Source organism: Syngnathus acus, chromosome 3 (genome assembly GCF_901709675.1).
Source record: "Syngnathus acus chromosome 3, fSynAcu1.2, whole genome shotgun sequence".
Lineage (NCBI taxonomy): Eukaryota > Metazoa > Chordata > Actinopteri > Syngnathiformes > Syngnathidae > Syngnathus > Syngnathus acus.
Window position 1 is genome coordinate 13,691,457 of NC_051089.1, and position 26,209 is coordinate 13,717,665.

At 40.4% G+C, this 26,209-nt stretch overlaps 1 protein-coding gene across 4 annotated transcripts; it reads right to left on the reverse strand.

Moving 5' to 3' along the window:
- On the reverse strand, positions 1-25,346 carry csnk1g1 (casein kinase 1, gamma 1). 4 transcript variants are annotated; one of them, XM_037247218.1, is made up of 14 exons: positions 25,104-25,346; positions 18,968-19,355; positions 18,572-18,612; positions 17,125-17,194; positions 13,468-13,619; positions 12,928-13,162; positions 12,291-12,376; positions 11,642-11,726; positions 11,353-11,501; positions 11,171-11,278; positions 9,784-9,894; positions 8,086-8,192; positions 5,905-5,928; positions 1-3,308 (listed from the first exon to the last, which is right to left on the reverse strand). In XM_037247218.1, the coding sequence occupies exons 2-14, from the start codon at positions 19,152-19,154 to the stop codon at positions 3,254-3,256; spliced, it is 1,410 nt and encodes a 469-aa protein (XP_037103113.1). In that variant the 5' UTR covers positions 19,155-19,355; positions 25,104-25,346; the 3' UTR covers positions 1-3,253. The 4 variants fall into 4 exon arrangements, with proteins under 4 accessions (XP_037103113.1, XP_037103115.1, XP_037103114.1 ...); XM_037247220.1 differs by lacking the exon at positions 9,784-9,894; XM_037247219.1 differs by lacking the exon at positions 5,905-5,928.
- Between the last annotated feature and the right edge of the window lie 863 nt (positions 25,347-26,209).

A 26,209-nucleotide genomic window follows, 5' to 3' on the forward strand; every position in this document is an offset into this window, starting at 1 on the left:
AAAAGGTGGAGAAATGTTTTATTTTACATAAAAAAGGGTGCAAACTGGACTTCCCTTTAGGCATGGAGGGAATAAAAAGTGATTTTTTCATGTGGGACAAATCGTTTAAGATGATTCCAGTAAAGAACCGGCATTTCATTCATAAAAAAAGGAAAGAAAGGAGCTTAAGCTTTTTCAACAAATTAAAAATTGGAAACAATAAAAATAGGAAACTTGGGTCCTTCACTCTTGAAGCCCTTTGACTAACTCAAAGTAAATTTTTGAAGTGACATTCATAATTCAACACAATAATACTTATTTACAGTTTTGAGATTTCTCTTAATAATAGTTCTGGGGGTGTGGGGAGGATTGCGTCGAGGGGAAAATAAACTCTTGGCGCTGTACAACTAGATTTTCCACAGTTTGGAAGGCAGGGTGAAAAAAATAATCGATTACAGCCTTTATATGAAATCCCAACAGAAAGAACCAAGACTACAATTACGAAGTCTGTACAATTTACAATTCTCAAATAAGCATCACAACATTGCAGTAAATGTCACCCTCTTCTTCAAAGAAAAATACAGTAAGTCCAAGACAATTGTACAGTACAGCAACGAGGAAAAGTGCCAGAGAACCCAAAAAGTAAGCCATTCATACCCACTTGAACCATCCTTAGCGTTGTTTTACACATCTTTGACACCACAGCTCTGGATGTCACGCACAACCTGAAGTCCAACGCAACAAAACCTAGGATAAGCTCAACTTAATTGGTCGGAAAGTAAATGGAATGTCTTTTCCTCCCAAGTTCATATAGGTGACTGGAAGCCATAACGTCTCACAGAGCCGACAATAGACGTGTTCCACAGGAGACGGAGCACGTCTTCCCTGGATAAGCCATGCGCGTACTAACCATACAGTTGCACTGCAGGAGGTCCACAGATGCAAAGGATAAAAAAGGCCGTCAAGGACTGTAACACCCGAAATAGAAGGAAGAGGCAGGAGCAAAGAAAACTCTGTGGACATGTGACTACACTGTTCTTAGATCTTGTTCAACACTTCCTGGTAACTGAATTCAGCTACCAGGCGCTGGGATTTTTTTTTTTTAAATGATGGTGGAAACATTTTAACAAAGGACACAAGGTGGAATGAGATGATTAAAAAATAAAATCCACGTTCCTGGCACAGGTCAAAGGCATGGACTTGTCGTAGTAGTCTCAGGAATGGCACCAGGGGAATCCATAATTCAGGGGAAACATGAAACAAAGCAACATGAAAGGCTATTTAATCCGGATATCCACCTCACTACCAGGAACCATGTTCGATTTTTCTCAAGAAGCCCAATGTCGAGGCCCTGCTTGATGCCACTGTGGCATCATTGGAGTCTGAGGTCAAAAATGTTTCCAGCTGAACATCAGCTGTTCAGCACAGTCAACAGACACAAGTATGTCCCCAAAAGGAAGGAATACCTGTCATTCAAATAGCCCATTCCCCTCGGTTAAGACTTCCAACTATTAGAAAAGGTCCCGTAGATGCTCATATTCAAGTACTTTCAATAACATCACTTAGGCCTCACGTGAGTGGTGAGGGCTAAGAACAAACCAAAGGCTATACAGTGTAAATACACGCAACAAGCATATATGAATTCAGTGAGATTAATTACCAACATCTACCACATTGTATTCCAACAGATGTGGGTGCAGCTCCGCTTAAAACTGCACCCAGGACTCCAGTGAGAGTGGATTTATGTGTACGTACACGCAGAGGTGGAGAGGGGATGGGGCATGGCACACTGCTATGAAGAAGAGGAGAAAAAAAAAAAGAAGGGGGAGGGTTGACAAATGAAGGTGTATTGCCGGCACCTCTACGGAAGCCTGGCACACACTTGATGTCAAACACATGATTTAAGAATGAACAAAGGAGGAACGCTGGGGTCAACAAATGTAGTAGTGCAGTCATGATCTCAAGCTTTTTTGTTTTCACATGTTGCTACCACTTCCTTACTCATGGCTATTTGGATTGAACAAACAATTGAGTTTACAAATGTTCACATTAGCAAGACATGAAATAAAAAAAAAATAAAAACTGTGTTCGGAGGATAGGCAAGGTGACGTACTGACGATATTGTTTCAAGGCAGCCCTCCGTGACACTACGTCAAAACACAAATGATGCGGATACAATCGCTCTGCGAGTTGACAACAGTCGGTCGGGATCATCGAGCAGTGCTTTGCAGTGCAGGGGGCATCGGGCGGGAATCCATCAGTCGCTCACAGTCCACAATTTTGGGCTTTTTTTGCCCCATTTTGCCATCTTTTTTGAAATACATTTCTTAACCCCTCCAACTGCTGCTAATCTAACAACCATCAGATCAGGATGCGTTCTTTACACAAGTCAAGTGAGGTGGTTGTTTGGGGTTAAGGCAGAGAACAGTAGTGTTGAGAAGCTCCAAAGCAACTACTGGTGCAGAGTCCATCATTTGCCATCTCAAGAACATCACGTGGCCTCTCCACGTTAGTTTTGGTCTCACCCGTGCGCAGACAAATGACAAATGCTCCGAAGTCTTTTACTTTTCGGTTCATATACATTCAGCGTGTATGTTGGGAGAGAGAATTAGTAAGAAAACTGGTGGCAACGGAGAGATAAATATCATAAATAGTTTCTTCTTCCAGCCTCTCAGAGTGTTCAAAAACCAGGACAAGATTTTTGGAGGGTTGTAGTGTGTCGAGAGGGGTACTTGACCTCGGAGCCGGAACGATTCTCCGCTGGGAGCACAGGGCAGGCGGTGTGTGTGCGTGTTCTCCCCCTGTGCCCTCTGGTCTCTTTGGAGGCAGAAAGTGCAGGAGCTAATGCAAGCAATTTAGGCTCTTGACTCCTCATGTGTCATGCTTTACATTCAGTCCCACATCAAGAATACCCAAAACGGGATTTATCATCAAAAAGAGCGGCGTGGAAATGAAAATACCATTTAGCGAGTGAAACAACCAATCATAAAGTAAAGGAGGGGGGAGATGCCGAAAGGAGAAAAATGCATCTTGACCAAAATTATGCTTTGCAAAAGTTCCAACAAAATGTTATCCCGCACATCCTGGATGAAAAATTAAAACATGATTCCCAGCAAATGACAAAAAAAGTCCAGAAAACAATTCACTGGTCCTTTCAGAATATGCTGCCAACAAGAGCTCTCCTTTTCTTGCGCTCGTATTCTGAATGGAATTTCACCGATTTCTGTCGGCAACAATCAACTGAGCCGGAGCGTTTCAGGCTGCTCGCAGAGCATCATTTGTGTCGTGGTGTGTTCTTCTTCCGTTTTCGTTTGAAGAAGCAGCAGCACCTGCGGACAGAAACACACATTCAACTAACATTTAGGCAAGTGATACAACACAGGCAAGAGTGCTTATACTCAGTTGTTAGGCAAGGACCGTACGTTTAAAGTGAAATCAACCCAATTTTTTACTTTACAATGTTATGTTGTATGTGCCCCCACTCGTCTAAAGACAGCATTCTGATTAATACATTGCGTTTGTGGAGTTGAGCAGCAAATGCACCCGTTTTTATCTAGCTCTGGGGGCCACCATTTTGCCACTTCCTGTCGACTGAATGACATCAGAGTTGCCAGGTCTCAGGCCACAACCAATCATCGTTCAACTTCAGGAATTTGGTGAGCCTGAATAGTGTGAAGTCGTTTTTAGTCAACACCAAGTGGGGAAAATGGCTGCCCCCTGAGATGGATAAAAACAGATGGATCTGGCCTATTTCCTTCATATTCCACAAGCAAAACCATAACACTGTTTCAACCAGTTGAGCTGCACAGAACATACAGTGCCTTGCGAAAGTATTCGGCCCCCTTGAACCTTTCAACATTTCGTGACATTTCAGGCTTCAAACATAAAGATATAAAAGTTTAATTTTTTGTCAAGAATCAACAATAAGTGGGACACAATCGTGAAGTGGAACAAAATTTATTGGATAATTTAAACTTTTTTAACAAATAAAAAACTGAAAAGTGGGGCGTGCAATATAATTCGGCCCCCTTGCGCTAATACTTTGTAGCGCCACCTTTTGCTGCAATTACAGCTGCAAGTCGCTTGGGGTATGTCTCTATCAGTTTTGCACATCGAGAGACTGGAATTCTTGCCCATTCTTCCTTGCAAAACAGCTCGAGCTCAGTGAGGTTGGATGGAGAGCGTTTGTGAACAGCAGTCTTCAGCTCTTTCCACAGATTCTCGATTGGATTCAGGTCTGGACTCTGACTTGGCCATTCTAACACCTGGATATGTCTATTTGTGAACCATTCCATTGTAGATTTGGCTTTATGTTTTGGATCATTGTCCTGTTGGAAGATAAATCTCCGTCCCAGTCTCAGGTCTTTTGCAGACTCCAACAGGTTTTCTTCCAGAATGGTCCTGTATTTGGCTCCATCCATCTTCCCATCAATTTTAGCCATCTTCCCTGTCCCTGCTGAAGAAAAGCAGGCCCAAACCGTGATGCTGCCACCACCATGTTTGACAGTGGGGATGGTGTGTTCAGGGTGATGAGCTGTGTTGCTTTTACGCCAAACATATCGTTTTGCATTGTGGCCAAAAAGTTCGATTTTGGTTTCATCTGACCAGAGCACCTTTTTCCACATGTTTGGTGTGTCTCCGAGGTGGCTTGTGGCAAACTTTAAACGAGACTTTTTATGGATATCTTTGAGAAATGGCTTTCTTCTTGCCACTCTTCCATAAAGGCCAGATTTGTGCAGTGCACGACTGATTGTTGTCCTATGGACAGACTCTCCCACCTCAGCTGTAGTTATCTGCAGTTCATCCAGAGTGATCATGGGCCTCTTGGCTGCATCTCTGATCAGTCTTCTCCTTGTTTGAGATGGAAGTTTGGAGGGACGGCCGGGTCTTGGTAGATTTGCAGTGGTCTGATACTCCTTCCATTTCAATATAATTGCTTGCACAGTGCTCCTTGAGATGTTTAAAGCTTGGGAAATCCTTTTGTATCCAAATCCGGCTTTAAACTTCTCCACAACAGTATCTCGGACCTGCCTGGTGTGTTCCTTTGTCTTCATGGTTCTCTCTGCGCTTTAAACAGAACCCTGAGACTATCAAAGAGCAGGTGCATTTATACGGAGACTTGATTACACACAGGAGCATTCTATTTATCATCATCAGTCATTTAGGACAACATTGGATCATTCAAAGATTCTCACTTAACTTCTGGAGTGAGTTTGCTGCACTGAAAGTAAAGGGGCCGAATAATATTGCACGCCCCACTTTTCAGTTTTTTATTTGTTAAGTTTAAATTATCCAATAAATTTTGTTCCACTTCACGATTGTGTCCCACTTGTTGTTGATTCTTGACAAAAAAATTAAATTTGATATCTTTATGTTTGAAGCCTGAAATGTGGCGAAATGTTGAAAGGTTCAAGGGGGCTGAATACTTTCGCAAGGCACTGTAGCTGCCAACGAGCAGCGAACTACCCCGTGTTGCAGTTTGAAGCACCAACACGAAGTCCATGTAGTGTGAGCTGAAAAATATCAATATTTATTTGGGTCCGTTTGCTACCAATTATCTTAAAAACTTAACTACTAGGGGAAAAAAACAAAACAAAAGCATACAGAAATATTGGTCCTGGGGAAAGAATATGAAGGGGTGCACACAAAGAGCCAAGACATGATGGGCCAGTGGTTCAATAACACAGAGAACAATGCTGTCGATTATGACATGACTGGGTCCTTCTTATTCAAAAATTAGGTTAACTCTCTGAATTTGTCACTTTCAAAGTTGTCCCTCCTTGCTTAGCCAGGATCTAGGCCACATGTCTAGGTGTTCTAATGAGTTCATTTCCGATTCAAAACCCAACGAGTGGGTTAGGCCCAGCCTAGCTGATCCACTCCCTGTCCCATGAGCCTGAGGTGGACGAGCAGAGAGGGACTCACCACAGGTTGAGCATTTTCACGCAGCTACAGAAGAGAGAACAAAGAGTGTAAAGACAAAAGAAAGATAGATTATTACAGCAAGAACAAGATGAGGAGGACAGAGCGCGTGCAACACACACACACTCGCACACATTAACAGACAAGCACAGTGGGGAGGGAGCCTTGAGTGCGGAAAACTAGACCACTCGCTAATTCTGGATTGCTTGCAAAGTCTCAGGAAGTTCATGTCATATTGTATTGCATTCAGTACCCACAGGAGTTAAGTGATACTCGAATGGTGGGAGCGAGATGCATTGCAGTCTACCCATTGGTCGATGGAGGATGGAATGAGAAGACGCTTTCACCCACACACCCAGCTCCTCGTGTCGATTTGAATTCAATAGCAGGTCTTGCTGCCATGATGTCACACTGACTATGTAGGTGACGCAGCTATCGTCATATCTCCTATACATCCCACGGAGGAAACGCAAGCCAAGTTGAACATTTCAAATGTGAGCTGTAGATGGAGGTTGATAGAAAAGTGATTACGTTCACACTGCATTTGCATTAATTCAGTCTTTAATACTTCATGAAGATCTGAAATGAACCACGACCACTCCTGTGATGACATAATCCCCTCTTCCAACCTTACCATGTACTCCCCCATCTCGGTAAATTCTGGTGCAATGCCAAGGTTTCATACGTAATGTTAAAAATTGATCTATCGTTGACCTTAAAGTCTGAGTCATAAAGGGAAAAGCCAAAAAAGCGACATACTGGCACTACAGTACTGGGTGTAACGTTTCCGCAGTAAAATGCAGTCAAGAACACTGGCGGAGCTAGAGCTGTGGCCACGGGGGCACTGCCCCCCCTGCAATACACTTGGACCCCTCCAGGTGCCAGACCAAAATGACTTGAGTATTGTCCGAATTTTCTGAGAATTTCTTTCCACATTTGCACAAGTCCCACATGGGGAACATGTTAAGAAACTTTATCAGCATTTTTTGAAGAATTTGAAAACAAAACTGTTTTGTTGATCCCCTGACGGCCACCTTATTTATTTGCATTTGTATGTCTATTTTGGGAATCTCAGCTACATTGACATAATTACGATGGGTAAATGACTAAAAACGTTTGCCGGAAAATAAACTGTTTCCAATTTTGGCCCACCTGCAATACCGCCACAGACAACTAAAGGGCCGAGGACCATCGGTTGACAATCCCTGATTTATAGTATTGGTGGAGCAGAAACTAAATGCCAGGGAAAGCGACGCAGAGTACCAAAGGGCCAAACTGGTGGTTAGGGACCACTGTTCAAAGGCATATTGCGCATAAGGTCAGATGATAACTTCTAAAATATGGTGATGCGCAACGTCATTTCACTGTTATTCACTGTTAATTAGCTGGCAACAGCACGAGTTCTGTTGGGTTTTCAAAGTACCTGCCAACAGTGACGCCATTAAAGGAAGGCTCATCATTAGACAAAAATAGAAACGACTGCAAATGAAAGTGATTCATTAGAAGTTATTCATCTTTTGTTGAATCTTTCATGGCCAGTTGGGTAAGGTTGAGACGCCACCGTCATATGTAACTTACTGAAATGGAGGTCACCCAGTTTATTTATTTAGGTTGACTTTTCCTTTAATGTTAGTATTTTGTGGACCACTGCTACAGGGAGATAGGTATTTGCTACTTTATATTATTTTTTCAGTGAGCTTCCACGAGAATTAGCAGATACTGCTCTACTATCCATATAAAATCTGTCACGATGGGATATTATTGTTAAAAAAACAAACGACAATCTGAATGGGCTTTTTTTCCTTTCTATCAGATCGGGACTTGTTTTCAGCAAATCCTGAAAAACAGGTTACTCAGACCCGGGTGCAAAAAAACTGTGATTGGGACATCCCTACTAAAAAGCGTAGTAGCGGCTCAAAATGAGAACCTTAGTCTGACTGATGCATTACATCTTCAAAAAGTAGAACCACATGAAAATTTGATAGACAAAGAAATAGTCAAAGATGAGCAACCCACAGAAACGAGATACACGTGGTCGTATTAAGATAAAGGATGTCACAATTCCACAGCACGGCAAAAGGCAGCGAGGGCAAAGCAGCAAAAAGAAGTGGAGAGGAAGAGCAGGAAAGAGAGGGGGCAGCATAAGGACATGGAAGAGAAGAGGTGCGGCTGCATGACACATACTTGGCTTCGTCCACCACTTCCACCTCTGCCTGGGCGGTGATCGGCGCATTGGAATGAGCTGCTAGTGGATCGTCAGCGTTCAGCTCCCCGTTGGTTGAGCTGACCACCTGCGGCACATGCAGTACACACGCGTCTTCACATCACATCTGTCCGCTTGTACTCTCAACCACACAACAACTACAGCAATGATTTCAGCGTGTGAAGAAAATGCAACATTGCGACCAAAGGGCAAGCCGCACATCAATAGCACAAAAGGCAGACTACATTAATGTATTATGCAGACTGGCCAAGATTAGATACAGTTCCGGAAGTGGTTTTAATTCATGATAACAGTCTGGTGTGCCTCACTGTGCAACTGAACACACAATTGGCATTTTGTAAAGTACTGATGGATTTAAAAGCATTTTAAACACAAACACACCTGCATCAATTTGTGTGGCATTATATATGGTATGAATACAAATAACGACACATTTCTGCATTAATGAACAGATTTTTGGGGGACATATGCATGATTGTTTTGATTGCCTGATACTGAAATGCTCAAATCAACTATTTTTTTTAAACAAACTGCATTTTTTGCACAAAATGTAAAACGTTAGATAGCTAGATAGCTTTTTATAGGTTGTCCTGCTAGATAGCTAGCTTTTTATAGCTTTCCCTGCATTGGTTTCAAAAGAACAACCAACCTTTAAAAGAGGTGTTAAGAGAAGAACTGTCAAAAGCGTTTATTCATTGTCTTAAAGGTTATCTCATTTTGTACTTCTAAGTTGAAAAACGTCATAGCGTGAGGTGAATCAGTAACATTACTTCCTTCTTGTTAATCATTAAAATTAGGTGTGCTTAAATATTGTACTTACATAAATACTTTAGTGGCTTGTGCGCTCGTAAAACATTAAGATGACAACAGTTTGACCCCATAGTGATCTTCCGCAGTAGCTGATGGCAAAATTGCTTTGAAATCGGCACAAATTGGCCGTCAACCAGCATTGTGAAATGGGTTGTCACCACTCCTTTCACGACCCACTGTAACAGGGGATGGATATTCCTCTTAAAGTCCATTTCAGAAGGACCGTGAGCACATGCACTAATTCAGGTAATCTCGCCATGCATGAAGCTTCGTGTTTTCATGAGGCAGACAAAGATGCCATGAAGAGTACAGCGAGACCTGAGAGCAAAGACTGTTGTTCCATGGCATCATTACCATTTGTGGGGCGGGGCAACATGCATATGGTGGTGCGGGGAAAAATAAACAAAAAAAACATTCCCCTGCCAGAGGACCAAAGGTTTGTGAGACGAACATGATCATATATCTGTCTCGACACCTCATCTCCCAAATTGGATAATCATTAGACAATTTAGAGTGACAAGACCACAACATGTCTAAGACCACATCATTTATGATCAATTTTGAGCTGTGACTTTGTTTCATTTTATAGAGACAAATTAAATTGGAGAAATACCTCTAAAATTTTATAGTCTCCTTTATGACACAGATGACAAATAACTCCAAAAAAATTGGCTTAAAATTATTTGAATTCTGTTCACTTATTAGAATGTCAAATGGGAAAAAGAAATATGCTCAGACATATAGAGGCCACTTGAGCATGTGACAAGGCCAATGAGGTGCTGCAAGACAGATTCAGGGCCTCAGACCTGGACGGGGTGTGACTGGTTGAACAGGTGAGGGGTGCATACCTGCACTGAGCCCCCGTGCCTGTCCGCTGCTAGGTGGGAGGTCAGATAGGAGGAGTTTGCTTGGCGAGTGGGCTGCACTTCCCATGCTCCTCGTCGATCAGAGACTGCTGTCTGCCCGGGAGTCAGGGATGCCAGCCAAGTGACAGGGAGAAGAAGTAGGTTTGGGAGTGCAATGAGAGAGGGAGGAATTATGGAATAGTTGCATTAGGAAAGATGGGTATTCCAGTGTGCCAGGCCAGGTTCATGCAAAGCACCATGAAAATTGAAAAATAAAATAATCGTCAAACCAAACCAAGCAAGGCTTATAGCCAGCCAGAAAAAAACAAACAAACTGTTGCTTTTGACCAAAAACAAAACAAAACAAAAACCCAATAGAAAATCGTACTAAACCAATGAATAACAATTTACTGTGTCAGATAATTAATCCAATGTACTGTACCCAAAGTAAACACAATGACAGAGCGGTCAACTAAATAAGAATTGATGTAAATCCATGACAGCAATCTAATTAGTTTTAATCCATGCCACTCAAAGTGTACTTTTAAACTATACTCCTGTCACATTATACGTATGGAAATGCATACTTAAAGGGGAAGTCAACAGCCAATTACACCCATTACAATAATATGTTGTATGAGCCCCACTCCTCTAAACACAGCATTCTAATTAATATTGCATTCGTGGAAGCAAATTCAACCCGTTTTGCTATCTCGCGGACGGCCATTTTGTCACTTGTTGACTGAAAATGACATCACATTGACAGCAGGTGGCAAAATGGCCGCCCCCTGAAATGGATAAAAACAGGTGGATTTTCTTCCTGTTTAATTCACATTACACAAAGTAAACATTAATCAGAACACCGTGTTTCGACTAGTTGGACTGCACAGAACATACTATTACCATTAAAATTTGGGGGTTGACTTCCATTTAAAATTGGTTTGAGCTGAGCTATTTAACAGAAATACCATGTAAGCTTTGTGTTCACATAAAACCATTTGCAATAGAACATTTTGTAAGAGGGGAAAATGCAATTCCTCAACAGCCCGTTTGTTTGTTCAAAAATCTTGCACATATACAATTGAGATGGTATTGACTCGCTTTGGCATTCAAGGCACATTCCGCATTTATCTCAAAACGTTGTTCAATCACCCCCTCTGTTGCGTGCTTGTTATGTCATGTATATCGAACAAAAACACAATTTTGTTTGTTATACTAGTAGTTGTCGGTGGCTTTGTTGATTTACGAACTTTCATTGCCCTCAACTCATATTCACCACAGTTCTACAAAAACCTTTCATCATTGCATTATATTTCCTGAATTGAGCCATCTGTACACTTGAACGGCCCAACCTGAAGTGTGAATAGTCCCAGAATTCATACTTTCATACCTGATTTCTTATTGGTGGGTGTGCTGAGGTCCGGTCTCTATGAGGATGGCTCTCTCTTGTGACTGCAGATGCCCCCGAATCGATATGGACGGACCCCACTGGCGTGGGCTAGAGGAAAGACAACTCATAAACATGCATCACACTTGATCTTCCTTAGTTTTCATTTGACGTGTGCCACTTACAATCTGCCTGCCAACCCAGTCGTACGTGTAGTCGAAGGTGTATCCTTTGCGCTCAAATAATTCAGTGAATAAAGTCCTCAAATATTCATAGTCCGGCTTTTCAAAGAAGTCTAGCCGTCTTACATATCGCAGGTAGGTGGCCATCTCCTCTGAATGAAACAACATCACAGGGCTAAGAATTCAAGATGGTTAACAGAACTTGCAGCTGTGCTTGTGGTAAGCTATACATTGTATGATGTTTGTATGTACTGCAAAACTGTCAATTATGCTGAACAAGTAAGCAGAATACCTGGGAAGTTCTCACACAGGACTTCAATGGGAGTGTTTCGTTTTGTGTCTCCAATTTTTTGGTATCGCTCTTTCAGTGTGTCAGCCTGCGGGAGAGCAAACACACGTACGGCACGTGACATGAAGCAGTTCTAATGACTACTGTACTACAGCGTAATGATGGTTGGATGGGAAATCAAGTGTTCATATAGCGCCGCACCCACTCACATTATGACAGGTCTAACTTTTGCACTCTTTTGTCTGTGGGAATTTTTCTTAATCGTTTTTGAGGCTGCTTTCAAGTTTATACCTCTAAAGAGATACATGGGATTGAGGTTAGAGATTTATTTGTTCTTCACACCATTCCCTTCCAAGCATTGATGCAGTTATGAGCCTTGCTTGTGCTAACTATCCCAAATTTTGGGTACAATGAATCAAAATTCAGAAGAACTGATCTACCCCAATTCATGATTAATTAGTGACAGTGTTTAGGTCAATTTAGGATATTGATATTGTCTTTCATAACCAGTGTTGGATTCCAACAAAATCTCCTATTTTATTTGCAGACCGATATTTACAACCTGATTTTATCAGCACAGCGGATGAATAAATTAAAAACACATTCCAATGAATACAATATGGAAACAAAATGAAACTAATTTATATGTTACCTTGAGCCCTTGCCATGGCAAACTCCCACGAAGGAAATACATGAACATGTGACCTAAGGCTTCCAGGTCATCTCGTCGGCTTTGCTCTACATGAAAAAAATTATTAACTTCCTCTGATAAACTAGTTTCAGGAGCCAAACTAACTAACATGAAACACTTAAAGCAATGATTCTCAACTGGTGTGTTGGGAACAAAAAGTGGGTCGTTTACAAATTTTGTTGTGGACGGCTCGTAAAAATATCGAAGAATACAAATTGTATTTTTATTCTGTTTTCCTTTCAAAAAACATTAGGTAAGCGACGGGAAATGGGAAAATGACTCACTTCTGCTCTAGTCACTAGTTTACGCCGTAAACAGTGCAGCTCAGACTTTGGCTAGCAGGGGTCATTGCAAGCAGTACGCTTTGGGAGGAACAGTCAAATCTATTTGCAACAGTGTTTAATAAGAACATATGCCTAACATGTATTATCACAGGCTTTTTTTAAACAAACACACAAAAAAATACCCTACTGCTCTTAACTTTCATAAGTGTGTCACGACTTTGTAACAACACAAAGATGCGGGTCCCAGGATGACAACAGTTGAGAACCACTGCTTAGAGGACTTCAAAATAAACTCCAAAGTTGTGATAGCATACCTTTGCCTAAATGCGTGTTGATAGACATGTAGCGGGCAGTGCCAGTCAAGCTCTTATGCTCCCGGTATGGAATGTGTTTTTTGGTCTCTGGGTCGATGTATTCTTTGGCCAAGCCGAAGTCAATAATGTGGATAATGTGCTCCTTTTTATTCCCTTGCCGTCCAATGAGAAAATTTTCAGGTTTTACATCTCTATAGATAAGGTTTTTAGAATGCACATATTCCATTCGAGATATCTGTAGAGAAAGGATAAAAGTCAGAGTGTAACAACAGGAATCTTGAGGACCGGACTTAGTTCCCCCTGACCCAGACACTAGTGAGGATGAAAGCAAAAATCTCTTAAACAAGTGCTAGTCTGTTTACCTATGGATGAGCTGCCCCACCCAATAAAGTAAACTCAATGAGATCTACCATGCACCAGGGTTCATCACAGGTAAACCTCAGGGTTAATTGCCATAATACAAACTTTAAACACATATAAGTACATACACGTACTAATTCATAATAGCCACTGATATAATTGAAATAGTGAACAACTCACCAATTGGATTGCGATCATTAGGACAGTCTTCAATGAAAAGGTCCTGTCACATAAGTCAAATAGGTCCTCCAGACTCGGGCCCAAGAGCTCCAGAACCATGGCATTGTATTTCCCACATGGTCCAAAGTAAAAGACTTGGGGCACACCTTCAGCTAAAACATATAAAGACAAATTGTCAGAACCCAAATGGCAGCTACTGAGTGACATCATTGTGTTGATGTGTATTCACTAGTGCGTTCAAGTACACCATGGAAAAGCGCCACCTCTTAAACTCTTGCGCAGTCCCAAAGATGCGCTTTGGTACCAAAACATGGAAAAGTTTGATTTTATGTGCCAACTTTGGTATCCCATACTTTTCTTGGATTTACTCTTGATGAGCTATGTTGTGGAAACACTTTAGTAACACACTGCGGTCTTTGGAAAAAATAAATAAAAATAAATAAAATAAAAAATGCAACACTCTACCCATGCAACTGTTTGTTAAACGTGAAAAAGCAAAGTGCTGGTTTTCTCTTGTTGGAACTTAGATGAAGATATGATCACATTTTAAGAGCAATTCACACAGAAACTGAGGGTTCTCAACATTCATTTCTTGCAACTGTATAATTTTGAGTGAACTAGTATCTTTTTTTAAAGTCATTAATGTTCATGCAGTGGTCTATAGCAATGGTGCCTGCAAATTAACTTGTCCTACAGAATGAACGGCAGCTCTTGCCAGCATATGGAGATAGTAGGAGTCAAGCCGCGCTCCATCCTGTGTTTTGGACACCATTATCCAATGCTGTGGGTTGCTAATTGAACTACATGCACCCCGTGTCTGTGGGAGGCCTGAAATGTGTCGGTTTGGAGATGGTGTAAATAAGTGGATGAAGGGTTATTCAACAGAAAACATTGGACTTTTAAAGAACTAACGAAAACTCAAGACAGTAGACCCATCATTATTGGCAACAGAAAGTCCAGTACCTTCTATGTACAGAATATAGACGACGCATTATAATGGTGTATGGGCGGATAGACACTCAAACCTCCTGAGAAAATGTCATTATTACTATGTACAAAGCTTTTGCGAAAACAATTCACACAGAGAACCAGAGATGGAAGATACCGGCGATGCTAGTTGGAGGATACACCTTGGTTGTTATTTACAATCTTTTCTTGGGGTACCATCATTTTTGTCCAGGCCAGTGACTTTTTTATTTTGTTAAACCAGAGTTCAAAAGAAAGGTTTTGGTTAATTTTCATAATATTTGTGTTTATTATCACTGTGTAATATTCAAGTTTTTTCCTGTGACCACTGTGTTTTTTTATTTCATGACCAGAGTGGTACCAACAATTTTGTCCACGGCCCATGGGTGTACTGAGAGATTATCTACCATTTAGATTGGACACAGGTGGACTTTTTTTTTTCTTTTGCGACTTTTAAAGGTAATTGGATCAGTGCTTTTTAGGGACTTCATAACAAAGGGGTGAATACATGAGCAAATTACAAGTTTCTTCTTTTTTTATTGTAATATAAAATATTTTATTTACATATTTATGCAATTCTCATTTCACACTACAATTTAGGATTACTTTGTGCAAATCTGTCAAATAAAATGCACATTAAAAAGCACTTAAATTAGAGTAAATAATTGGGTTTAAAAAGTTTAAGGGGTGAAAATCTTTTTCCACAAAACTGCATAATCAAAGTCCCCAAAAGGCTGCATTATTGTGAAGGAAAGAAAAACAAACTAAAACAAACAAACGGGGTGATCAAAATATTCTACAAAATCTCTTTCATCTGTCACATTAATTGTTTCAATATGAATTGCATGAATGCAGGAGATTTTCAAATTGTCCTTACAGTGACAAAGAAACTATGTTTCATGACTGCAAACACCCTGTCACAGTGCGCCTGACCTTAAACAATACTCGCTCAACCATTACCCCAAATCTTGCAGTCTTGTGACGACATGGTAGCAGAATTACTTACAGATTTGCATGGGAAAATAGTCCTCAGAATTTTAAAAATCCGTGATTACTGATAACTGAACTGATCACTGATAATAATCATCATCATTAGTATCCAATGACAGTTGGTTACAGACAGAAAATAACTCCTGACTGGCCATGTGTCAATGCACATTAATTCTGAAAGCTCCACAAGCACGATAACAACAGCATCGACTGTGTGGAATCTGGAGCTGCAATGATGTCATATTATCCTGTCTGGAGGAGAGGCGAGAGTCAGATTAGTACCAAGAAAGGCAGACCCACTCTCTAAATATTTAATGAATTTCCACACAGTTGCCCTTTTCCTTTCCTCAGCTTTACAAAAACAATAGTGAGAACGTATGAACTTCCAAATGTAAAGACTGGGCATCACAAATTCTCTGATCCCCTTCTCCAACACTAACTTGTATACAAATTCCCTAATTCTCAGAACAGACTTTTTTTGCGAAAAAACAAACAAACAAACAAAAGACAATCGAGGGTGAACCGTGAGCCTATTATACATGCGTACGCCCGAAACCACTGATTTATCACCTTGTACAGGTGAAATCTAGGGATTGTTTAAAAAAAACAATTTAATTTCATTCCAATACAATATGTAATGCAATTTGTAATACAGCCCGCGACCCCCGTGGGGAGAAATGAGGGGAACCGCAGATGGGAAGATCTCCCTTGCAGGACCGCCAGGCTGCAATGAATGCTGACTAGGAAACATTTAACACACAATGTAATACGAAAAGGTGACGTCTAGAAAAGGGGTAAGTTGGAGGGAGGCGAAAACACCCAGAAATAAAAACAAACATGCTCAATGCCGTGTTCTGTATAAACGTGGATTTCCCAGACGGGAAGAAGTATTTGCCAAAGCAAGCCTTTTTTGCCACAGTGCTCAACGATACAACGATCTCGCCACACAGTAAACACCGGCGCATATCCTCGACATTCTGCTGCTGCTGGGTTTTGTGAGATCAAGTGTGATCACACGAGATGGCTTTGCGTCTCATAACAGGAAGTGGCGATAGCTTCGACAAAGGCTCCGGTGATGCCAGTGTTTTTTCAACACAACAAATCCAAATCTGTCCAATTACTGTGCAAATAATAATAAAAAAAATCAAATCTGTACAATTACTATGCATATATATATATTTTTTAGTGTAGACACCTGCAAATCAGGAGAGACTATAATGGGAGTACAAAAGTTAAAATAGCTTTTGAGGGGCAATTTTTGGGGTGCGTTACTGTTCGTGTATTAGGCAAGTGCGTGGTATTCTCAATAAATGACTGTAATTTTGTAAAATTTTCAGACTAAAAAATCCTTTAAAATTGCAGCTATTATTTAAATGGTCCCCATATATTTCCTCTCATAGCATAGTTTATCCAAATTCATTATGGGATTGCAGACACGTGGCTGTACCAGATTCAGTTTTAGTCAAAGGGATACTTTATTTCAATAAAATTAAAGACCGATTACTGTACAGTAGTTTCTTCCACTTTTTTTCTTTTTTTTTTTTAAATTGCACATGACTCCTATTTTGCCTCCAAGGTGATTGTTTAGCCACACAAGGATACCGATCACCCACTGTGTAAAATGATACAATCAGCTTATCAAATGACATCAAATAAACCAGTGACAGCAAAATACCAGCCAAGTCTGTTGCTTTGACCTACCTGTAGTTCCCAGCGTTTTGTAAAACCGGTACTCTAAATGCAACTGTGGTGCCCTTGACTTTACTGGTTCCTGTGCAAAAACAACAGGCAAAGTAAGTCTGAGACAATGCCAACATTACAGGTGAAATCAGTGTAATTTTGTTGCTTGTGCACAAGCACACTGCAGAGAAGTGCACTGTATCAATGATAGTTTGGCACAAATATGATTTATTATCACCAACAGCTTGCATGATTCTATAAAGTAGTACCATATATGGGCTACACATTTAAACAAAAAGTACCATACATAAGAACAAATTTAGGAGAATTCTGTAATTTCAGGTGAAACATTTTTTTTTTATGAGAATAAATATTTCAAGTAGAAAAGTGAATGATAGTACAATACTTATTATATAATTGAATTTAACTCCTATATACAGTTGAATAAATATCTTGCCACATCTCTGGCGAATGTCTTTGTGACCGTTTGCAACGTTGAACAACCCCTGATGCAAAAAATCTACATTGGAGCAGTGCGTAAACACTCACCAATCCACTCAGTGAGATAAGGGCTTAAGTCAATTATTTATTTTCAATATGGCCTTACTACTCCCTAGCTTAATATAAAAAGACTGAATGGCGGCTGGCAAGGTACATGGGGAGGGGCATGCTTTATCCTGTTAGGGGACAATTGGCTCAGCCTTACGTGTGTCCAATCTGACACAAAAGGAAGCACAAAAACATACTATCAACATTTAAGGTGACAACGTGATTTAGACAGATATACAATTTGCCAAATATAATGCAGGGCTACAAACTCAATAACACAAGCAACAGCACCAAACTTTTATCTATTAATAATCCAGACACTGTCTTTTACATTGTAATCCAAATGTATTTGTGGACATTTCAAGGTTAGTTTTATTAACCTGACACTGAGCGAAAAAGATTTGGCAGACGAAAAATGGACTGCATTGTCCACTGACGTTTTGGAAAGACAATACTCTGCCCAAATATGTAGCACCAACTACTTTGGTAGATGAGCTGAACACTAACATTTCCTCAGCCTGTGTGGAATAACAGAGATGAGTCACTTTGCCAGCATCTAGGCTTCTTAACAGCATCCGTGCTATATAATTTGTTGGGTAACATTAATTTAGTGCGTATGAAAAGAGTGGTGACTAATCTGGTAACATCTGTGTATACATTAAGCAATCCCTTTGTCTAATGAAACATGTTTCCTGTCTGACAACAATGGCACAGTCTAATATTAGCAACCGTGTTTCTTTGATCAAGTAATAAAGTGCAGCATGAGAAGAGATCTGACTGCATTATCTACTAATAAACACTTGCACTCTTGTTACTTATTACTAAAGGTGGTGAGACATTCACCCAAAGATGACTAAGATGCATCTTGCTTACAACCATTTGTACCAGAGTTTTGATAAGAGAGAAAATGTCAACTTACCAGTTTAATAGCTACATACTCATTGGTGTAGAGATTTTTACCTGAGGAGAGAAAAAATGTTAAAAGACATCTCACCATGTTATTATATGTATGCACATAAGCATGTAACAAACATAAGAACACAGTTGATTCATATGTTGTTGCCAGTTTGATGTTATTCTGCTTTGTGAAATGTTGTTGCCATTTTAACAAAATACATGTGCACAGAGAATAAAATGGTGTCACCAACAGAACATCCCACAACGTACAAAACAATTTGGTGCCCAACTCTGATTTTACATCTTCATATTTGTACATCCACACCACAAAGTTACGTATGTTTGTTCCGAATTTTGACTGTGCTTGCAAAAATAATTATCAGAAGAGAGACTGCTATGACTCATTTCTTTAACTTACCTAGCTTCAATTCCCCAAAGTTTCCACAGCCAATCTTCTTGCCTACACGAAAATTTGGGCCCACCATGAGAACCCCAGAGGAGCTTGAGGAGCCCGACGGCCGGGACGAGTGTCCAATGCGACTTCCCTGGGAAACTTTAGTACTCCTGGCAGGCCGCTCGCCATATTTGTCTCTCTGTGGTTCCATGGTGTAAGCGGCACAGTTCAACGAGGGCCTGGAGTGACGTGTACAAAGCCCCCCTGGGCTGGGCCCACCACAGCCACCGCCCTGGTCACTGGCAGTGCCTGGACGTCGCACACACAATCATGAGACAAAAGCTGGTTTGGACACTCTTCTGTCCTCACTCTGGCCTCAACATTGATCACCGGAGGGAAGAAGGTCAAAACCCTAAAACAGAAGATTCCGTAGAAAATATTAAAATAGTGATTAGAAAGAACAAAAAACAAACAAACAGATAAGTGAAATGGTCCAAAATTAAAATAATCACCCATCCATTGTTATGAAAATAAATACAGAGTTGGGTGAATGCAAATAATGAATACCACTACTATGGGAAATAATAAACTACCTAACACCAATTATTATTTTATTTTTATATAAAATACAAAAAAAAGCAAGGCATACTGGGTAGTGGGTACTCCACACAGAGCAAAAACAATACCAAGACTCACGGATTCTTAAGCTATTGTGATAACTAAATGGCAGCTAAAAGCTTTGCCAGGCTGCTTATGTTATCTGGAGCCGAGTAGTCCGACTGGGAAGGTTGAGGAGAGACACTGCCGCATCTAGCGGTAGCAAGTTTATCATCAAGCTTGGGCAGACTACTACTGCCTGCTAAACACGTTTTCTCTCCTAACTCTGTAATCACAACATCTTCCTCATCTAGCACCAAAAGAGTCCCCCCCCCCCCCCCCCAGCATTCGTTCAACAATTTGGGGATTATAAAAACTATGAACACTTTATCTTAAATTAATTGTAAAGACAGTATTGTTGTGAATTTTATGGGCTGGACTAATGACTGTTTACAAGAGCACAATGCCCGATAAGGACGGCGTAGTTTACCGTCAGCCGGGTGCTGTTGAGATGAGTGCAAGAATCCCAGCCAACAGTGACTATCAAGATTATCTTCCGCCCACAACCTTGGCCAAATGGGCCATGTTTGTGGAGAATATTATGTAAACAATTACATAAAAGCTGTCCACTCCCAGGGACATTGATGGAGGCTCGTCTGTTCACATCAAGTGCACAGATGCACATATAAATATGACACCAGGAATCAAATAAAGACCAAGCAATCATACGGCGTCATCTCAAATTGATAGATTAAAAAAAACATCCAGTGTTTGCTTGTGGGACATGTTAATGAAATTTTGACAGTTTACCACATGTATTAATTATTAAAGCCTACATGTCAATTTAACTAAAAGGTTGATGACAATGTTGTAATTCCTGTGCATGGAGAGGCTGCTGCAGATAAGTACCATGTATTTGTGTGTGTGGGCTTCCGGATGACTCATGCTCGGTATTGCCTGCACAGTTCTCAGCATTAAAGACACCTCCAGTTGCTCCCAAGGGCAACCGTGCAATATTACTATTACGTAAAACCAGGAACCGACTTGGGTTGCTCTAAAACAGGTTTACAGTAAATACCATTGGCAAGATGGAACTCTTCCTGTTGTGTAAACAATCATTAGTGAACTACCTTAATCCGAAAAGAGGATTGCAGCTGGACTAACAATGACCAACCCACACACATCCAGTCTGATTGCAAAGGATTTTTGCATTGTTTGTTGTATTCACCACAGATAACTGAGATAATAATAGTGTCAAGACATTACAAGATGTGATTTATTTAAAAAATAATTCTAGACATAATATACCCTCTTGCATGGCTTCTAAATATTTTCGTTTACAAAACTATTCAGAAATTGAACCACATTCTAATGACAGCTGAAATAATGACACTATTTTCTTGATTAAAGGTGAAAAATATTTTTTTCTTTCTTACATATTATTTATACTGTTACTCAAAATGAACAATACAGAAGCAATTAAACACTGTATGCTTCCTGCAAAAATGAAGAACCTTGAATTTGCACGCCTTCCAACAAACAATACATTAGTAGATCGGTATTCTTTCAATCACAGATCCACTGTCAGTGTATTATTTAGAGATGCACCAACAATTCAGCTATTGAAATTTTTTGGCATAAAATTATGCAAAAGTGTTGGGTTCAGTCCGAAACCACATGGCCAAAACAGGATGTTGTGATGACGCAAGCAAAACCCTCCAAGCGAGCACACTGAATTAACTACTAGGTGGTTTTCTATCCACCCATATTTCTTATTCAAATTTTCGAAATTGTGAAAACAAACCTGAATAAAATTGCTATAAATTTATTAAAAAGGCCTGAGATTCACACCAAAACTTTTTATATTTGGAGGGAGTGGAATTTTTAGCTTGCACATTTTAGCTATGGAAATGGTAATCGTAACAGGAATTAGAAGAATTTTAAAAAGATTTATAAGGAATCTGGTTTCATATCATTCATTTAATATTTTTAATTTTATACACATTGACAAAGTGAAAAATGACCCAGTCGAGGACTTTTGGGTTGTTAAGAACATTCCTGACAATTAATTTACTTTGTTTGTTTTTTTAATATTAAGCTTGAGTGTATTGTTCCTTGTATGCCAACTGGTTTCTCTGAACAATCATTCTGTAAGAAAAGACAGGAACTAATTAATGATTGATGGCTTACTGAGGAGCCAAAAGGAAGATGAAAAAGTTATATGACATTCCAGAAACACAAAAACTCACACACGTTTGAATGATAATAATCAATTGAATGTAAATTTCAAGTGCCTTTAATCAGTGTCACTAAACATAAAGAAATGGTGCTAGTAAGTGTAATGACAGACTCACAATAATGTCTCCCTTAAGGTTCTATTTGTGGAAAACACACAAGTGGGACAGTTAAATAGAAATGTATTTCTGGGCTTAAGGGAGGGAAAATGTGACTTTTATGCGACCATTCATATTGCATAACTGCATCACCACTGCATTTGAACATGTTCAGACATGTCTGGACGTTTCTACAAAACATACAAATGAGATACCGGGGCTTGCATGAGCATTCGCTTAAGAGCTTCACTGCTGGGGAGAAAAAAAAAAAATCCATTATGTACATATTGGTGCACCGTGGCAAGCGAGAAAACAATTGTCGTGCTCAAAAGGTAGAAAGCCTTCACTGACCAGATTGCACTGGGCACGTTGCCGAGCCAGGCCACTCCCTGGTGAATGAGCATGGAGCACAGAGTAGAGCTAGGCCACATGTAGCAAACTGAGCCGTCTTCATTTACACACGTTACAATAGTACAAAGCTAAATGGAGGGAAAACTACAATGTGTCTTTCTGGTCACAGACATTTTCACATCTAACATTTGGACATGCAAATGTCAAGTTGGGTTTCATATTAAGGACAACTCTGTTCCATTTGGGCTTGGAGTATCAATATTGCTTCATGGTAACTCAATTTACTAATGTGCTGTGTGACATATTAGAGTATACCTGTACGGACCGTGCTTTCCATGAAAATAATCGAGGCAGCAGACTTTGTTTTGTGACATGCTCGTCTTATTTACCTAAACGTTGTGGTTACCTAAAGGCTCTGTGGGCGCTTTCATTTTGATTGAAGGTGGGGAAATCCCCAGTATTGAACTCCAGACAAGGTTGTACGGGAGCAAATACACCTTTAGATGCATAATGCGCGAGAGGCGAGGCAACAATAAGATAGCTTTAATAAAATAAATGTCTGCACACTCCCAGGGGTCGTTGGTGGTTTTGACCTCACGACATTTTGAGGTTACAAACAGCTTACATACAGCAAACTTGTTTCATCCACTTCAACTAAAGGAAAGCATCATGGAAAATCTGTGACTAATTAAAACAGTTGTCTTGACAGTATAGTAAATTATAATAGTTAAGATAACGGCCACGGACTTCCCGTTTTATGGATGACGCTTGGTTTCATCGGCTACGTCTTTCACCATGCAAAATGATGGCATTCGTCAAAAGAATACTCAGGACAAAAATATTTTGCTGAACAATAGTCAAACTTAACTAATGATTCACGCTCGTGCATTGTTCAGAACTACAAGACTACACCAATTGTGATGATTTCAAGTAGTTGGGTCTGGCCATTAGGGACAGCGAAGAGGGTGAAAATGTGATCGCCTATGTTATTTTCTATCTATGCTTGGTTAGTAAAAGAGGCAAAAAAACATTACTGAGTCAGTCAAAACAAATGGGTCACTTTGATAATTGAACGAAACCCATGTGCAATTGCTTCCTTGTGGATTTATCTGTTCAGGGCGATTTTCATGACATGACAGTTTTGCAGCTTTATTTATAGAGCCCATTTCATACACGCTGTAATTCAATGAGTTTCATATAGTTACAAAACAACATTTAAGGACAATATTTAAAGGATAAATGCAATATTTGAATGCAAAAGACTGAAAGACATTTGAAAAACTGAAACATTTGAGATTTAAAAGCAATGTAGAGAAACAAATCATGTAATTTACTAAAATTACCAACTGAATGTACAGTGCTCTAATAGAACATGGGGGCATAGTTTTTAACTTGGATTCAAACACATTTACACTCTTGTTTTGTTGACAGCTTCGTCATTTACATGCTGCAAAACAGCTAAAAGATGATTCACCATGTTTGCATTGACCGCTGTGGCCCCACTAATTCTCCTGACTTTGCTGACCTCACAACCCTCTGGCTTTATATTCCATGAGCATTTCTTTAATGCATTTGGAACCTAAGCCATTTGGTGATTTAAAGACCAGTAAAATGATTGTAAAATCTACTCTACAGTTGACTGGGGGCCAGTGTCAAGTGTTTAGCACTGGAGTAATACGTTCTGATCTCTTTGCCCTGGTCAGAAGCCGAGCTACGTTTTGAACAAGATTGAGTTTGAGCCAGTATTATTATTCTATTAATTTTTTTTACAACAATATGAAACGCCGACAAATCAGGATACATGTCTTCTGTTAAAACATACAACACAATTGCATTAAAATGTATTGTGAAGCATTATTAAGTTGAGAGAAGTTCTATACCTGAGGTATCAACTAACTAATCTGTTGGCATCTTTTGATTGTCACATAAAAATAAAGGCTGTGAGTGGAGTGATTTAACCTTCAGTGGAAAGAGCAGCCTGAGAGGGGGCCTGCCAATAGTCCACACTCCTGCTGTGACAGTCAGCTAACATTACCAGTGGAAAAGAAAAGGAAGTTTTGCCCAAGGTGAGCTCAAATTCCAAGTGTAGCACAACAAACGCCATGTTGCAATTTGTTTCTCCTCGATTTTCTTAAGTGTGGGCAAACGATGGGGATCGACTTGTTAAGTGTGACTGCAAGGTGAGGTCTTGCAATTTCAATACAATTAACCAATTCAACTCCAGCATAAGCCACCACATCGAGAAGAGGCCCCGAGATGATAGAAACAAACGATCTTATCTTTGCATCGTACGGACGATCCAAAACAAGACTTGAAGAGCTGCAGCGCTTTGTTGAAGCTGCGAGGGTTAATCTTGAATTGAGCGGTAAAGAGACTTTAGGGTCCGAACGCGGTTCAAAACAAGGAAACGAGCCAATACTTGATGAACAAAGCAAGTCGCCATCCGTGGGGGTCCAACCTCAGTCTGGTGCTGGTCATCACATCGATTAGTGGACGAACACACCGTTAGCCAAGTTAGCTCGCCAGCAGAAAACCTGACAAACCTGCCGCAAAGCTAACGCTAGCCACATTAGCCAGCCACATCGTCTGGGCCAATTTATTCCAAAACAAGAGATGTGGAGAAACATCGAGTTACTCCTATTTCTAAATCGTATTTTCACGGTGCGTACGAGACGCGTTTATGAACGATAAGACTCGAATAAGCCTTAATGGCAGCTTATCGTAAACGCCTTCGCTAACATGTACTGATGGCTGAGTGACAGCTGCACCAAGCGCAACAAGGAAATTAGCCCCATCAGCTATGGAAATCTTAACGAACAAGCAAAAGCCCGACAAATTCCGGATTTGTGGCTGACCGCGAACAAACACAACAGGCTCACCTTGGTTGCGATGGATCCAGATGAAAAGGACACGCGCCGTAAGATGTGTTGCTGCCGAATTCGCAATGTTACAGCCAGTCTTGACTCAAGGCTCTCGCTGTTACTTGTTGGTGCTGATATTTCATGTTAGCAACAGAGTGGGAGCCCTCTCCATTATTCTTCAGGAGTCCGCCTTCGCTCGCTGCTGGCTGGAGTGAGGTTCGAACACACCGGATGTAGAAAAACGGCACCGCCCGCTTCCACACGCACACTTCCAGGTCACACGGATACGAGTTCGTGTAGCTGTGGATACAACGTGGGATGTCCTGTCACCTTCCTCCATAACACTGATTTAGTATTCTGGGGTTGGTAATAAATGACAAATCAGGCAGTGGAGGGGTCATGACGAAAGGAGTCGCCCCGGGCTTAACAGTGCACATTGCCACATGGCAGGCTTGTCTTATTTTGCTCACAAACTCTTCCACTTTGCACCTTCTTTTCCAGGTCACGTAGCTAACGTCGTCAAATAAAGTCAACGCGTAACATAATCGCATTTCAGAAAACGCACGGGATTTGGCCATTGTTACTCCGGTTTGGAAATTACAGGGTGGTCTTAACAGAGGCACACAAACACTATTTACTAAAGGTGGTCCACTAGGCATTCAAAGTCCGTTTCTGGAACTGTTTCGAGCTATGTATATCGTATAAGCAGGGGCGTCTCGAGACGATTTGCTTCAGGTAAGAAGCCAGGGAGCCCCCCTTATAAAAGGCAACATATATATTTTTTCCCCTAAAATAATTGTCACTACGAAATTAATAACATATAAGTAGTAGTGCTTCGATTGATTGGCCAATTACCGCGATCGGCTGATTTGTGAAAAATCAGGATCAATCAATTTCTTTTATCGATCACCACAACGTGTACTTTGCAGCTTTCAAGACTGCATGGTATCAGTACCTGAATCATAACATGTTTGTGCATTTTCTGCAGTCAGAAATTTCCCAATTTTTTCTTCATACGATAACTAACAAGATTTGTAATTTTCCTAATTTAGCAAATGTATTTTTTATTTCTATTCAACACACGTAAAGTACCAGTTTGGAAAGACCAAGCTGAAAGCAGAATT